Source organism: Aotus nancymaae, unplaced genomic scaffold (assembly GCF_030222135.1).
Source record: "Aotus nancymaae isolate 86718 unplaced genomic scaffold, 86718_ANA_hifiasm-v0.15.2.pri h1tg000028l, whole genome shotgun sequence".
In the NCBI taxonomy this organism is placed as follows: Eukaryota; Metazoa; Chordata; class Mammalia; order Primates; family Aotidae; genus Aotus; species Aotus nancymaae.
Window position 1 is genome coordinate 8921410 of NW_026988441.1, and position 15792 is coordinate 8937201.

Genomic DNA, 15792 nt, shown 5'->3' on the forward strand with positions numbered 1-15792 from the left:
ACCAGGTTGGTGTAAGGTGTGGTCTGTGTTGTGCCAGATCCTTGTGCCAGATGAGGTGATGCTTTGATGTCGGGGACGGTGGGGGATCTGGACCAGCGGTGTAGTGGGTTAGGAGGCGGCAGGACCCAGACACCTAAGGATTTCGGGTTTAACATGGGCAGGGCTGATCGAGGCCTCTCGGCGCATGCGCAGTGCCTTGAGCGCCTACATCCCGCAGCGCAGCTTCAGTCTGGGCGTCTCGGGCGGGGTCTGAGCTGGGAGACCCGCCTCTCTCCTGCTTCCCTGGAGTCATTTCAAACTTTTTAGTTTTTCACTTAAATGGCCAGATGAGACCGTTTCATAGGGTGGCAGAGGAGTGGAGGAAGGGAGAGTCACATGTGGACAGGGTGAAGGTTTAGGAGCTCGCTGTGGAGGATGAGGAAGCACCGCCCCGTATGTGGCCTGGGTCTGTCGCTCCCTACGCGTCAGCGCAGCCCTCACACCCTGCAGAATCCGAGCATGGGGAGGCAGAGCTCACCCAGCGTTGAGTGTGTGCCCACTGATAGGCCTGGCTGGGGTTAGGCCTGTGAGACAGGGTTTTGCCCTATGTTGCCAGATTGCTGCTATGTGATGTGCCAGGTCCAGAGTTCCCGCAGGTGCAGACACCTGGCGCCTGGGCCGGGCTGGGGCCACTGAGGCGATGCTGCCACCTATGGGGCGATGACGGATCCCTCTGGGTCAGAATCCGCCGGGGAAGCCATCAGGCAATCTGGGACCCTGGGTTGGCCTCAGGTGACTGAGGCCGAGGGTCACGGGTCCGGGTCCTGTGAAGAGCCCCTGGCCTTGGGAAACGGGACCCAGAAAGGTGGTGGCTGCTTTGCCTTCAGGCAATCCAGGTTGGTGGGGACCCTAGGGCTGAACCCTCACCAGGGAACCTACTTCTGGGTCGGGTAAGCAGCAGCGCGGCCCCCTCCCTGAGATCTATTCCACAACAGCACTGGGCACAAGGGTTTGTCCCCGGCGCAGGGCCTGGATAATGTGCTTCAGGTGCCCCAGCAGGCCTTTCCTTCCTCCTTCCAACCCCGGAGGCTCCTCCATGGCCCACACCTTCTGCACCCCGCCCCACCCAGTCCGGCTCAGGCTCCAACTTTGGCCCAAAGTCAGACTAAGAGTGGCATTTCTGGGTGCTGGACCTGCCCAGTGGGTTTTCCATGGTCCCAGGGGACGCATGCCTGGGATGGGTGTGTGGCAGGTCAGGTTTCCATTAGCGACCAGAGAAGTCAATTTCCACTAACCCTTTATTCTAATTTTTATGAACGCATACATTAAACTTTCAAGAACTGGAGAAACTGGTGCCTGAGGACTAGGGTGAAAATGAGAAAACAAACCCATTAAAACCCTGGCTGGGTTTTCTCAGACCCTAAAGTCAGGTCAAACAATGATAGCATCTCTTCCACATATTCCTCATACTAGGGCCATTTAAGATTAAGAAACTTTCCAAGACTCTAGAGAAAGCTTTCCAGACCCTCCACACTAAAGATTAGATATTGACAGAATGAAACATGCCCACTTCCAGGTGAACTCCGCACACAGACATGGGGCTTAGGATGCACATAAGCACTAGAAAAAGAAGCTTGTAACTTTGAGTTGATCTGGTGAGCTACTCTGACCTTCTCCCCACAGCCGATTGCAGAAGGAAACGCTGTTCTTCCCCAGTCTGTCTGCATCTCCTTAATGGACATCGAGAACAAACAGCCGGACCCTGTTCTGTCCCAGAACAAGTGGAAGAGGGAGTGCTCCTCCCAAGGTGTGATTCCCACCTCCTTTCCAGCCCACTTGGGCTGGTCCTGATGCTGGGGACTGGGTTCAGGGAGTGATGGGATGGTGGAGGACGGTGGAGGAGGGTGGCCCCTGTCCCAGGGGTGGCCAGGGCCCTATTCACACAGCATGAATAATAAAATAATAAATTCAAAAATAAATGGAGAAAGGAAACATAACTGTGTGCATGAACAGAGCAAATGGAGAAGCCCGGATGCCTCAGGGTGACAGAGAGAAGGGAAGGGGCCCCACATCACCATTTGTGACCCGTCACAACCACCCAAGCTCTGTAATTCATGAATTCTACGGCATAAATTTTTAAAGTACATACATTTATTATGGTCCTGTGCTTTGCTCCTGGATAGAAAAGAACTTGAAGTAATGGAAAATCTCACAGAATGGTGAGGGTTTCCCCGCCAGCCTTGGGGTGGTGCCTCCCTGATGTTGGCCATAGAGGTCAGTCATCATGAGGGGTCAGACTCCCTGGGCCCTCATCAGCACATGCATCTCCTGCTGTCCAGAATCCTAGAAGGGCACCTGTGGCCCTCCTCAGGACACATGCAGGGTGGGCATCAAACAGGTCACAGAATGAAGTGGGGGGGGTTGAGTGTGTGTTTCTCCTGCCCCCAAACAGCCACTCAGCATCCCAGATCTCAGGTGACCCCAGCCTCTCTCTCCAGGCCCATCCAGGAAGCAGAATCCAGGAGTCATTGTTCCCCTGACGTGCCATCAGCTGAGACTGGAGAGAGTGACAGGGAGAGACACTGAGCAGGACAGAGATGCCCAGAGATGGGGGAGAGACTGGACATAGGCAGGAAAGAGGACAGGAGAGCCAGGAGGGGAGGATGGCAATGTTGAGAGAGTGAGGTTGTGAGAGGGAAATAAAAATAAATGGAGGAAGAAACAAGGCGTAGGGAAGGGGAGAGGTGGACTGAATAGAGGCAGGGCGCAGAGGCAGGGAGACACGGAGAATGGGGGCCCCACCCAGGGCAGAACAGTCATGCGGCTCCCCTGCTCCCCTGCACCCACAATCCCATGGAGGGGACAGGACTCACCTGTGACAAAGCCTGTCATCCAAGGTCGGGGCCGAGTTGAAGTTCTGGTCTATCAGCTTCACCATGAGGGATGGCTGGGGACTGTGGTACCAGGAACAGCACCTCTCAAAGCAGACTCTGAAGGTGCAGTTACCACACCCCTGGGTTCTGCCCAAGGGCACGACAGCATCGTCATAGCAACAGTGCTGCAGGGGGTCATAGAACTTGTCCCCACATCTCATGTGTGGCTGGCACAGCATCAGGTAAGGACTCGTGGGGACCACTGGAGGAGACAGAGCTGGTGAGGTCCAGGTGATGGTGGCAGGTGAGTCCCAGCACGGGGACCCCTGGGAGCCGCACCGCCCCAGCTTCCCAATTTCTTCTGGGTTCACCTGGGGCTCCATGTGAGCAGAGGAGCCTGAAGATGCAGAAAGCGGCCAAGACAGCTGTGGGGAAAGGAAGGGGAAAGTGGGTAAGTGAGCAGCCACAGATATGACTGGCACTGACATTTAGAAGATTGGGTGGAACCAGGGCTTCTATGGCTTTGGGCAGTTCAGGGACTCAAGCAGGGCTGTGGATGGGGCTGGCCAGAGCATCATGGATGGGGAATTGCTGGGCCTGGGAACAGGGGTGAGGTGTAGGGTAGAGTGGGGAGCGAGACCTGGAGGTGGCCGAGATGGGAGATGGGCTCGGGTGGGAATGGGGTCCTGTCCTCCTTACCCAGGATGCAGCCTCGGGGAACCATGGCTCTGGGGTGGCTCCAGCAGAGTGAGTGGGTGATCAACAGATCTCAGCAGCTCCTTTTATCTCATATTCCAAGAGGAGCTGGTAATGTCACGACATGTCCTGCCCTCCTGCAAGTTCTGCAGAGACAGGCCGTGTCTTTGGGCAGGATAGGAGCCAGGCAAGGTATGTGTCATGGTAAATTTGATCTCAGCTTTGTTCTCAAGAGAGAAGCAGTGCACCCCCCACCTTCTCTGCTACGTGCCCTCTCTCATTCCCGATGCTGATGCTTCTGGCAAACAGGAGAAAATAGGATCCTCCTGACGTTAACATCCTCTGACACACACATCCGCACAGCGATTCCACAAGATCCTACTGAGCTATGACTTTCCCACTTTCCTTGGGATGTTGCTAGCCAATGACATATTCCATGGGGCCCACTAGGTCCCGACCTCACAACCCAAACCCACGGTCCAGAATCCAGTAACTTCTCACTCACCTGCAGCTCATGGCATTTGTGTGTGAGACTGTGTGATCAGGCACTTTTCACAGGTTTGCAAGGTGGGAGTGGATTTGGCCGAACCCCTGGGACTCACACTCCTCTGAGGGCTCTTCAACTCCTTCTCTGTCTCATTAACGGTCATATATCCAGGACAGGTCCACATGGAAGCCCACATGTCCCAGGCTTTATGTCAAGACATTGGCGATGCAGTGCTGAGTAGAATATTCAAAGTCAGTGTCTTCATGAAGTTCATGACAGTGAGAGAAGAGAGAGAGAGAGAAGGTAGGAAAATAAATGGGTTATTGTGGTTGAAGTTTTGGTGGAGAAATTCCACACCCATCTTGATATTCTCAAAGGCATTTTTCCTTAAGGTGCTTTTTCAGAGGGTTGGGTTGTGATTTTCCCTGAGAAGAGCCATCCTGGGGCCATGATGTGGGGACAGAGGGGAAGGAGCTGTTTTGGGTCAGTTCTGTGTGCCCCTCCCAGCTTCTGCAGGAATTCTTCAGCTCATGAGCTCACAGGCCACACCTGGCATGAACAAGCCATTCTTTTCAAGGCCAGGCAAGGTGACCTGTCACCCTGTAGGCACCATGGCTAGGTCCTAGCAGGGCATGGATGTGATCAAATTTGTGTGTGTGGAAGATCCTGCATCTGTGTTCCCAGGGAACATGCAGAGGGGGTTCTTTCTGAAGGCAGAAGACAAGGGAAGAGGCTGCAGCAGAAAAGACCTCACGATAAATACCAGAGTGCTCAGCTCCCACCTTTTCCCAGGGCAGAGCAGACCCTGCTTCCAGCACCATCTCCCTGTCTGCTCCAATGTCCTCCATGCCTCGCTGCTGTGGGGTAGAGAAGTGTTTTCCAGGTCACAGATTAGGAAATTTGGTTGGGGATAAACAATATTATTTTTAATTAAAAAAAATGGATTAGAAAGTGGCACAGTGTGCATTAACCAGAATGCTGTGCTCAACTGCTTATGATACACCCTCCCCCTTTTTTTTTTTTGAGATGGAGTCTCTTTCTGTTGCACAAGCTGGAGTGCAGTGGGATGATCTTGGCTCACTGCAACCTCTGCATCCCAGGTTCAAGCGATTCTCCTGCCCCAGCCTCTGAGTAGCTGGGAATACAGATTCCCGCCACCACACCCGGGTAATTTTTGTATTCTTTGTAGAGATGGGGTTTTACCGTATTGGCCAAGCTGGTCTTGAACTTCTAACCTCAAGTGATCTGCCACTTCAGGCTCCCAAAATGCTGTGATTACAGGCATGAGCCACTGCACCCAGCCTGTTTAGGACCCTTTTATTGGGACTACGTGCATTCCAAGTAATGATAGAATATTATATCGTTCTATCCTATAATATTACTATATGATAGAATAGCATATGTCTAGAACTAGGCATCTAGTTTTTTGAGGGAGTCACAGCCAAATGATGAGGACACTTGGGAGCACAGAAGCATCTGGGATCACCTTCTTTTCTCTAAGAGCCACTGACATATCTGCCCTTTGATGTCTTCCACAAAGGGGTCCAGTCCTCAGGTCCTTGGTTCCAGGCATTTTGTGGGAGGCTGCAGTGGAGCCCTGCACTAGGTCTTATTGTCTCTACCAAGAAAAGGCGAGGCTACCTGCATGAGCCGGGGTGAGAGAGGGGAGCACCTTTCCTGGGGCAGGGGCAGGGTGGACATCTGAGGAGGGAGGAGTCCACCCCACCCTCGTGGCCTGAGCTTAGTTTCTCAGAGCAGCTGAGTCAGCCCAGCTGAGAGTAATTTTCTCTAAGCATAACGTCAGGATTTCAGAAGCTCCCTGCAAAGCAGCTTCTGTTGAGCAAAACCTGATCCCTGCTCTGGCAGGATCCTCCACATGACACAGTCCAGTGGATTAAGAGCCTCCATGTCATAGGAGGGTCTGGAAGAGAGGCCCCAGGATTTGCCACCAGGAATGAAGCTAGACCAATCTACCGAGCTGAGACTCAAGATCCAGATGACAGTTCTGTAGCTGGAACAGCCTCTTAGCAATTCAGAGCCATTGCCTGGGCATGAGATGTTACTGTGGATACACCCAGAGACACAATGGCTGTGTTTGAGAGATTCAAATGCATCCAGAAGCCCAGCTGCAAGGCCCGCTGGGAAGGAAGGCCTGAAGCTTCCAGCCTCTGCAGCCCAGATGGTCCTGAAGAAGTAGGCTGCATGCCAAATGTTCACCCCCCACATCCTGCACTCCCCCCACCCCAGCTCTCACTGCCCTTGGCTTAACACAGCTCCTAGTGAGAGCCACAGCATCACCCCTGCCTCAGCCCCCAATGCTCCATCCCTCTTCATTCTTCATCTTTCACTTAAATGTCAACCACCCTCTGAAATCTTCTTGAACATCAAGGCTGAGGTCAGCCACCTGTTACCTCCTGAGAGCACCATGGACGTCATCTGATACGCTCTCACCACGGCTCTTTGTGGCTTTTCTGTTAAGGCAGACACTTGAAAATCAGGTCTCTGCTGTGGTTTTTGATACCTCAACAACAAGAAGTGAACAAGTCCTTTCAGTGACCAAACTGATCAAGGGCTTCATTTTAGTTGAACCAGAGCAGACTATTCAGCACCACAGGTCTGGACAGTTCTCTTTTGCTCTCCTCCAATGTGCCCCACAAGTTAAATATATATTTTTCCTTAACTTTTCATGTGTGTCTGTGTGTGTTTAAATGTGCAGTACAGTGGCATTTCACAGTATTTTGCAATTATCTGTGATAATCTGAGCAAAAAAGTTTATAATTATTATCAGACTCTCAAATACATTATGGCCCCAGGACGGTTAAGACCACAGAACCACAGACCTGCAGGCAACAATTCTCACCAAGTCACCATGACAAGACAGACAGGTTGAGTGAGAGGTTTTCCTCCTCTGCTCCACAGGAATTTAATCTCCTTTCTATGTGAATTCCTGTGTGAATGTGCTTCTTCTGAGAAGGAAGAAAGCTTCCTCTGAAAAAAGTCAATTGGGATCAAAGTTTGGAGATGTTCCCCCTTATGGAGGCTGACACACTCCTACCAATTTTTGCTTTCCCTTTTCTTTGTGACTGTGTGTAACCCATACGATGATGTCACAGCTATTTTTCCTAGCAGTTGCAGCCAAAAGATTTATAAACTTAGGAATCTAGAAGGTTCTGAGTCTCACCTGTCCCTACCCTCTCCCAGCAGGCTGTTGATGATGTTGGCAGCCTGGGCTCCTGCAGCCCTGCATGTGGCTGCGTCCTGTGTTAGGAGGGCTAAGGGGTGAAAACACGAGCTGTGGAGTCCAGCCTTAAACCTTTCCCAGTGCATCTGACTCCAGAGGGCACAGCTGAGAAGCAGCTTCACAGGGAAGCCCTGGGCCTGTCTGGAAGAGGAGGTTTGAAGGCATGCAAGCAATAATTCTCACCAAGCCACCATAACAGGACAGGCAGGTTGAGTGAGACACACCCTGAACACAGGGCTTTCATCATCCATTCACTTTTTTCATTCATTCATTGTATACACCCTGTGCACTTACTCTGTGCCAGTGGATGCTATGGATACTTTTGTGACCTAGTTCCAGGTCCTGCCCTTCTGGTTATCATAGTCCAAGGAGGAAACAGATACCTCTCCAAACAGTGATGATTCAGGGTGAACAAGGCTGGGTCCAGTGCCTAGGGCACCAGGAATGGCTTCCTGGAGGAAGCCAGAAGACAAGCATTGGATCTCTCTGGTTTTCCCACCTTTCTTCTTGCCCAGAGCTCCCAGAATCACTGTAGAATGCACTAGAAATGTGTATTAGTTCATTTTCATGGGGCTATAAAGAACAACCTGAAACTGGATAATTTATAAAGAAAAGAGGTTTAATTGACTCACAGTTTTCCATGGCTAAGTTTTGCCTCAGGAAATGTATAATCATGGCAGAGGGCAAAGGGAAAGCAAGGCATGTCTTCCATGTTGGCAGGAGAGAAAGAGAGGGAAAAGGGAACCGGCACACACTTTTAAACCATGAGATCTCATGAGAACTTGTCCACTATCACGAGAACAACAATAGGGAAATTGCTCCCATGATCCAATCACCTTCCACCAAGTCCCTTCTCTGACTCATAGGGATTACAATTTAAGAGTTGTGGAGAGAGATCCAAGATGGCTGACCACTAGCAGCTTGGGATAGTAGCTCCTAGTGAAAGTGCAGAGAACGAGAGGACGCCACACTTTCAGATGAATTTTTGTTGCTCATGGACCAGGAGATTCCCAGCGGAGGAGCCCCACGGGTCGCTAGCGTGAGTCTTGTGGCTGGTGCGGTGGTTTTGCTGGCGCCTCAGCGCAGCAGTTCTTGGTGCAGAGTGAGCGGGACTGGGTCCCCTTTTGGCCGATTCCCGGGCAGAAAAGCACCATCAATCTTAACACTGCTGTTTTGGCCGGCGCAGTGGATTGCTCAGATTTCAGCGCTGGGAATCAACAAGTTCGACGTCCACTGAGACCTAATTTGAAAGTTGGAAATCACAAAGATGACAGGTGGATAAATTTACAATGATGGGAAGAAACCAGCGTAAAAAGGCTGAGAATACCCAACATCAGAATGCCTCTCCCTCTACAGGTGATCACAGTTCCTCATCAGCAACGGAACAAGCCCTGATGAAGAACGAGTGTGTTCCATTAACAGAAGTAGACTTCAGAAGGTGGATGATAAGAAATTTCTGTGAATTAAAAGAACTTGTTCTAACCCAATGCAAAGAAACTAAGAACTTTGGAAAAAGGTTTGACGAAATGCTAAAGAGAATAGACAATTTGGAGAGGAATATAGGTGAATTAATGGAGCTGAAAAACACAACACGAGAACTTCGTAAAGAATGCACAAGTTTTAACAGTCGAATTGATCAAGCAGAAAAAAGGATGTCAGAGTTCGAAGACCAACTTAACGAAATAAAACAAGAAGTCAAGATTAGAGAAAAAAGGATAAAAAAGAATGAGCAAAGTCTCCAAGAAATACGGGACTATGTGAAAAGACCTAATCTACGTTTGATAGGTGTACCTGAATGTGACGAAGAGAATGAATCCAAGTTGGAAAATACTCTTCAGGAGATTATTCAGGAAAACTTTCCCAACCTAGTAAGACAGGACAATATTCAACTCCAGGTAATACAGAGAACACCACAAAGATATTCCTCAAGAAGACCAACCCCAAGGCACATAAGCGTCAGATTCACTAGGGTTGAAATGAAGAAGAAAATACTAAGAGCAGCTAGAGAGAAAGGTCAGGTTACCCACAAAGGGAAGCCTATCAGACTTACAGCAGATCTCTCAGCAGAAACCCTACAAGCCAGAAAAGAGTGGGGGCCAATATTCAACATCCTTAAAGAAAAGAACTTTCAACCCAGAATTTCATATCCAGCCAAACTGAGCTTCAAAAGCAAAGGAAAAATAAAATCTTTTGCAAACAAGCAAGTACTTAGAGATTTTACCATCACCAGGCTTGCTTTGCAGAAGCTTCTGAAAGAAGCACTACACATATAAATGAACAACCAGTATCAACCTTTCCAAAAATATATCCAGCTAGCATCAAATGGCAGTATTAAACTCATATATGTTATTAACTGGATAAAAAGCCAAAACCCATCGGTACGCTGTATCCAGACCCATCTCACATGCAACGATACACAAAGACTCAAAGGGACAGAGGAAGATTTACCAACCAAATGGAGAGCAAACATAAATATATAAATAAAAAGCAGGAGTTGCAATTCTCACCTCTGATAAAATAGACCTTAAAGCAACAAAGATCAAAAGAGGCAAAGAAGGACATTACATAATGGTAAAAGGATCAATGCAACAAGAAGAGCTAACGATCCTATATATACACGCACCCAATACAGGAGCACCCAGATACATAAGACAAGTTCTTAATGACTTATAAAGAGACTTAGCCTCCCACACAATAATAGTGGGAGACTGTAACATCACATTGTCAATATTAGACTGATCAACGAGACAGAAAATTAACAAGGATATTCAGGACTTGAATTCAGACCCGGAACAAGTAAACTTAATAAACATTTATAGAACTCTCCACTTCAAATACATAAAACATACATTCTTATCAGTACCATGTCACACCTATTCCAAAAGTGACATAATTGCAAGTAAATCACTCCTCAATAATTGCATAGCATTTCATAGGTTTAAATGAAATATTGGTTGGCTGCTTGTTTGTTTTCTTCTTCTCTTATTCCTTCCTGTCTCCATTGTTAAGCACAATTATTGGCGTAAAAGAGGTTTTCAATTCCCATTTTTAGACTGCATTCTAGCCTGGGCAATAAAGCAATACTCCCGTTCTCTCTCCCTCTTTCTCTTCCTTTTTCTTCCTCTTCTTCATTCTTTATTTTTTATTTTTTCTCTTTCTTTCTTCCTTTTTCTTTAAAAAAAAAAAAAAAAAAGAGTTGTGTGAGGACACAGAGCCCCTATAACAGAATGCTCCATCCTGGGAAAGAAGGAACCGCCTGGAAGGGCCAGGGCTTGGTTTCTGTTCCTCCCAGAGAATGCAACACCTTGAGCTAAAGAGAAACTGACGAGGACAGGGCTGGCCTCATTCCCATCCCTCCTAGAGGGGGTGTCCCCCGGGGTACAAAACTCAGCACTCACTGCTGAGTCCTCAGCTGTGGTGCATGTGGGGCAGGCATAGGCAACTCCATCTGCCCTGGGCGGTGCTCCTGAGCCTTGGGGGACCAGTGAGTCATGAATCCTTGGCTTCTGCTGTCCCTCACTGCCTGTCTATAAGTAATTAACCTGCTTTTTGGCACTGGCTGTGGTTGTGGGTGTTCTGTTCACCATACTCAGTGTAGTCAGATGCAGCCCAAGATGCAGTGGCTGAAGTGTTCAGACCCCTATTCCCGGTGGTCAGCGCAGTGGTGACGTTTGCCATCCTCCCTGCAGTGGGAGTCCTCCCTTGGGATTGGTAACTCACGAATGCTGCAAATTTGGCAGAGCAAGGAGGGTTCAATCTGATGAAGCCACGGCTTACCCGGTGTGCTATAAGGTGAAAATGTTTGTTCTTTGGCCCTGGATCCTATCACAAAGCTAAATTTGGAACTTCCTGAGTGATAGGGGCGTCTTTTGTTATTCCTAATGAGTCTCTTTCAGATCACACAGCATGAGTTCATGCTAAAAATGTGACTTAGGGCAGGGGCCCCAGGTAGCCTCAGCATCAGGGCAGTCACAAGAAGAAAGACAAAGAGATTCGAGGATCAGAGGGTAGGAACCTTCAGTGTCACCCACTAACCTCCAAGAAAGGTGATGACCGGGAGGCGATGAAGATCAAACTATAAAAACTTTTTTTTTTTGAGATGGAGTCTCACTGTGTTGCCCAGTCTGGAGTGCAGTGGCACAATCCCAGCTCACTGCAACTTCTGCCTCCCAGGTTCAAGAAATTCTCCCTGCCTCAGCCTCCCGAGTAGCTGAAATTACAGGAGACTGCCACCATGCCCGGCTAATTTTTGTATTTTTCAGTAGAGACGGGGTTTCCCCACATTTGTCAGGCTAATCTTGAACTCTTGGCCTCAGGTGATCCACCTGCCTTGGCCTCCCCAAGTGCTGGGAATACAGGTGTGAGCCACCGCTCCTGGCCTAAAAACTCTTGAACAAAAGAATTGAACTTTCTGGTTGCTGAACACGTGGAGGTGCTGAGAGAATGAGGAGCCCCGGGAAACCATGGAAGCTCCCACAATCCCCTTCTCCATCTCCCCTTATGAGCCTCAGGGAGAACTGGTCTTTCTTCTCAGTGCACTCGACCTACAGGCAGGCCTCATCAGGGGATAGAAGTGATCAGATTGTGTTTCAGGAAAATCCCTAACTCCTGCTTGGAGGAGGCTGGCTGGGAGATTGAGATGGGAGCAGGAGACCAGGCAGGAGGCTGATGGAGCAGACATAGTCATGCAATTTCCAGAGTCCTGCAGGCCTACTCGCTCTTATGGGTGGATGAGCTAATCACCCATATCCCCCACCCCATTTCTCACTCTGCTTTCTGGCCTCCCAATGTTGAGAACCAGCCCAACCCTGTACGTGGGTGCCCCGTGTCCCAGCAGACACAAGGGAGTGAGAAAAGACAGACAGACAAAGACACAAGAATAGAATTTTACAGCATGGGTCCAGGGGTCCAACGCACTCGCGTGGGGTGATTCGAGTTGGCATTGAGCTCTGGGCTCCAAGCGCTTTTATTAGGTGTTATTATCTACTAATCTTACAGGCTATGGAGACGGGGGTTGAGGAGGAAGACAGCCAGGGAAGAGCAAGTGTCTGCGGCAGTCAATAGTAAATGTGGTTCTTCTAAGAAATACTATGAGATTTTACCACCCGTTGTCTATTCAGGTGCTTTGGCAAGAGGTGCAGCAGATAAAGCCCATAAGGTCTGACCACACACAGTGCATCAAGGGGCTTTTATCTCACCAGCATTGTGCACACAGAACAATCGGAATTGCTCCATATTCTGAGAACACAGGCAGAGCCTGTGGCATTCCAGTGATCTCTGCCCTGTAAGGCCTTCTGGCCTTACCAGCTCCCAACTGCAAAGACCCTCCCGAGTCTTGTGAGCAGAGGTTGCATTACCTCCCAGAGTCTTTGCATAAGCTCCCTTATGAGATCCTCACGCAAACTCTACGTTGGGAAGAGATGTGGGACCAAAGGAGTTTCTCCTGCTCTGCAACCACACCGCAGTGTTCCGCAGTTCTAGGGCGCTCTCAGATGGTCCTTACCATAGGCCTCCTGTTACCCCTTGATCTCTGCTTTTATTTTACTGCATCATGATCAGTGTATAAAAAGCAAAGCAAGCTTGTAATCATTTAACTATAAGTAATGCAGGTCTGCCCCAGCCATCTCTTCCTACACCCCCTCCTGCAGCTGCAGGGTGAGCAGTGATCTCCAACATGGGGATTGTGACACTGTCAGGTTGTGAATCAATTTGTCGCCATGGGTATCTTACACATTAAACTAGAATCAACAGAAATAGAGGAGTGTGCGCAGCACGGTATCTTATTCATCAGTGTCTAAACTTTTCCTTCAGACTGATGCAATACGACTTTCTCCTAGTGAGTCACAGCCAAATAATTACTAAACACTGGAAGGAAAAATCCTCTGGGCACAGGTTCACTTCTGCTTTCTTAAAATTACTAACTGCCCTGGCATGTTGCCTTCCCCCTAAAAAATGAGTTGAGAGCTCACAGCGTCAGTCCTAGGTGCTTTGCAGGCTGAGATGGGGCGTGGCATTGGGCCTGGTTTTTTGTGGTAAAAACAAAGTTGAATTTAGGCCTGGAGACCAGCCAGTGCCTGAGAGAAGCACATTCCTCAGGGCAGGGTTGGGGTTGGCATCTCTGGGGAGAGAGGAGCCCAGCCGGCACTCCTTGGCCTTGACCCCCATCTGTCAGGGCAGCCGAGTCAGGCCAGGTAGAGAAAGCGGCAGTGGGAGATGATGATGGCAAAGGGGGTGTCAGAAGCTGGGTCGGAGGGAGGGCAGCGGGGCAGGGCCAGGGCGCTGTGGATGCAAGAGTCCCTCTCTCAGCAATCCTGAGACTTTGGGGTCAAACCGCCCTGGGTTGGAATCTTCTCTCTACATTTTCTCAAAGGGTCAGAGAAGCTATTTTCCAGTAGCCCTGTTCATCTCCCTGTATGACAAGAACGTTCTGTTTTTGGATATTGTCGGTGTCCCGGCTCTTTCTCAGTCACATCCAGTGCACATCTGGACACACCATGCGCTTCCTGTCTTGGCAGCAGAAGGACGTTCAAACCACTCAGACTCCAGCCCACATGCAGCAACCCTCGCCGTGGCCTCATGCTCAAAAACTAGCCAAAGGCACCTGCTTAACTGCCCACTTGCTTCACACGGGACCAAGCCTGAATCCTTCTTCTTGGGGAGTGCTGACACTGGGAAAGTGGTGTCATCACCTGGGGTAAATACCCAAGATTCAGTGTTTCATACCAAGAAAATCGGGTATACAGACACAAGAAGTGGGTTTAGGGGCAGAGGTTTAATAGGCAAAAGAGAAAGAAAAGCGCTCTCTTTCTCAAGAGGCACCTGAATGGGACTTCCAGCCCACAGTGGAGTGTACTGGATTTTACCCACAGGTTTGAGGAGGCGGTGTCTGATTCCCATAGGGCCCACAGGTTGGTGGGAAGAGCTGTGACATTTACATAGTGCTCGAGGAATCTGGCAGCCCCTCTCTAATTGTATTGTGCAAATGGACTTTCCACTTGGTGGACGCCACGTTGTCTGCTGTCTACTGTACGTGTGGAAAGGAAAAGGGAAGACGGAGCCACTATTTTGAAAATGCTTGTCCCAGGTAGCCTTTTCCTATTGGTACGACTGCTGGCAGTCACCTGTGCCAGCTTCTAGCCTGCCCTTCTATGTCTGCAGCTCGATTTTAACAGCTGATCATTGTTAGAAAAGAATATGATGGTGGGGGGGCTTTTCATTAAAAGGAAAACCTTACCGATGACTTTCTTACCCGATCTGCCTAAAATGTTTCTTAACTCCTATATCAGTGGGTCCTATTTAGCTTTTAACCTTATTTCATGCTTGTCGTGGTAGCTCATACCTGTAATCTCAGTACTTTGGGAGGCTAAGGTAGGTGGATCACCTAAAGTCAGGAGTTTGAGACCAACATGCTGAAACCCTGTCTCTACTAAATTAGCTGGGCTTGGTGGCAGGTGCCTGTAATCCCAGCTACTTAGGAGGCTGAGGCAGGAGAATTGCTTGAATCTGGGAGGCAGAGGTTGCAGTGAGCTGAGATTGTGTCACTGCACTCCAGCCTGGGCAATGAAGGGAGACTACCTCAAAAAACAAGAAGAAAATTCATTCCACATACACGACCACCTGTGTCATTTCTCCTGAAGTCCACTACAATTCCCTGGTGGGGATTTTCCCAGCAATCAGCAGGGGTCGCTAAAACCCCATATCAAAATTACCAAAGCAGTTGCCTGTGCATTCCCAGCTCTGGGTTGTCACTGTCTACGGACAGCCGACCTAGAGCTGTTTGAGGACAGGGAGCAGGGCTGCATCACTCACTGCCATGTCCCTAGTTATTGGGAACTCATACAACTTGGGGGAAAGCTATTGTCTCTCTTTCCAGGGTCACAGGATTCTCATGGCTTCCTGGGAAATAAGAGTAAACTCCAACACCTGTTGGTCACATTTTCTCACCCTAGTTCCCTGTATGTAAGGAACACCCTGACATGAAGGCCCCCTGTGGGTCAGAGACACCATCTAGACTAGACCCAGTTTCCCCTGTCCCAGCCCAGCAACCCCCCTCAGTCCTGAGCCCAGCTCCTCCAGAAAGACAAGCAGCCCCTGATCCCAGGCACCCCTGGGCAAGCCTCAGGAAAGACTTTCCACAACCCCAGGTGCTGCTAGAATGTGGCACACAGGAGACCATTGGGTTTTCCTCCTGTCATGGGCTTCCCCTCTGGAACAAGTGCAGAAAGGGCTGAATCATTCTGGTGGCATCCGGGTGTGATTTCCACCTGGCCTCAGGGAGCCTCTCCCAGGTGACAGGCAGGAATTTGGTGGAATTTCAGATGTTCGGAAAGAAGGTTAGGTAGGCAGATGTCACTGATGGAGGGGGTTGGGCCTCACCAGTGCCTCTGCTATCTGCCTGGGTGGGTGTGCTGTGTTCCACCTGCACATTTCAAGCTTGCTAGCTGGTCCCTGCTACCCACAACAAGAACTTGGGTGCCAGTCCCTGGATGGCCAGACTGGATCCTTTCCTGCTTAAA

General features: G+C 49.6%; 1 protein-coding gene across 1 annotated transcript; it reads right to left on the reverse strand.

Annotated features, from left to right (window-relative positions):
• Positions 1-2111: 2111 nt before the first annotated feature.
• On the reverse strand, positions 2112-4811 carry LOC105713134 (insulin growth factor-like family member 1). The gene is made up of 5 exons (XM_064381143.1): positions 4054-4811; positions 3552-3694; positions 3224-3277; positions 2853-3114; positions 2112-2536 (listed from the first exon to the last, which is right to left on the reverse strand). The coding sequence occupies exons 2-5, from the start codon at positions 3574-3576 to the stop codon at positions 2527-2529; spliced, it is 351 nt and encodes a 116-aa protein (XP_064237213.1). The 5' UTR covers positions 3577-3694; positions 4054-4811; the 3' UTR covers positions 2112-2526.
• Positions 4812-15792: the final 10981 nt, after the last annotated feature.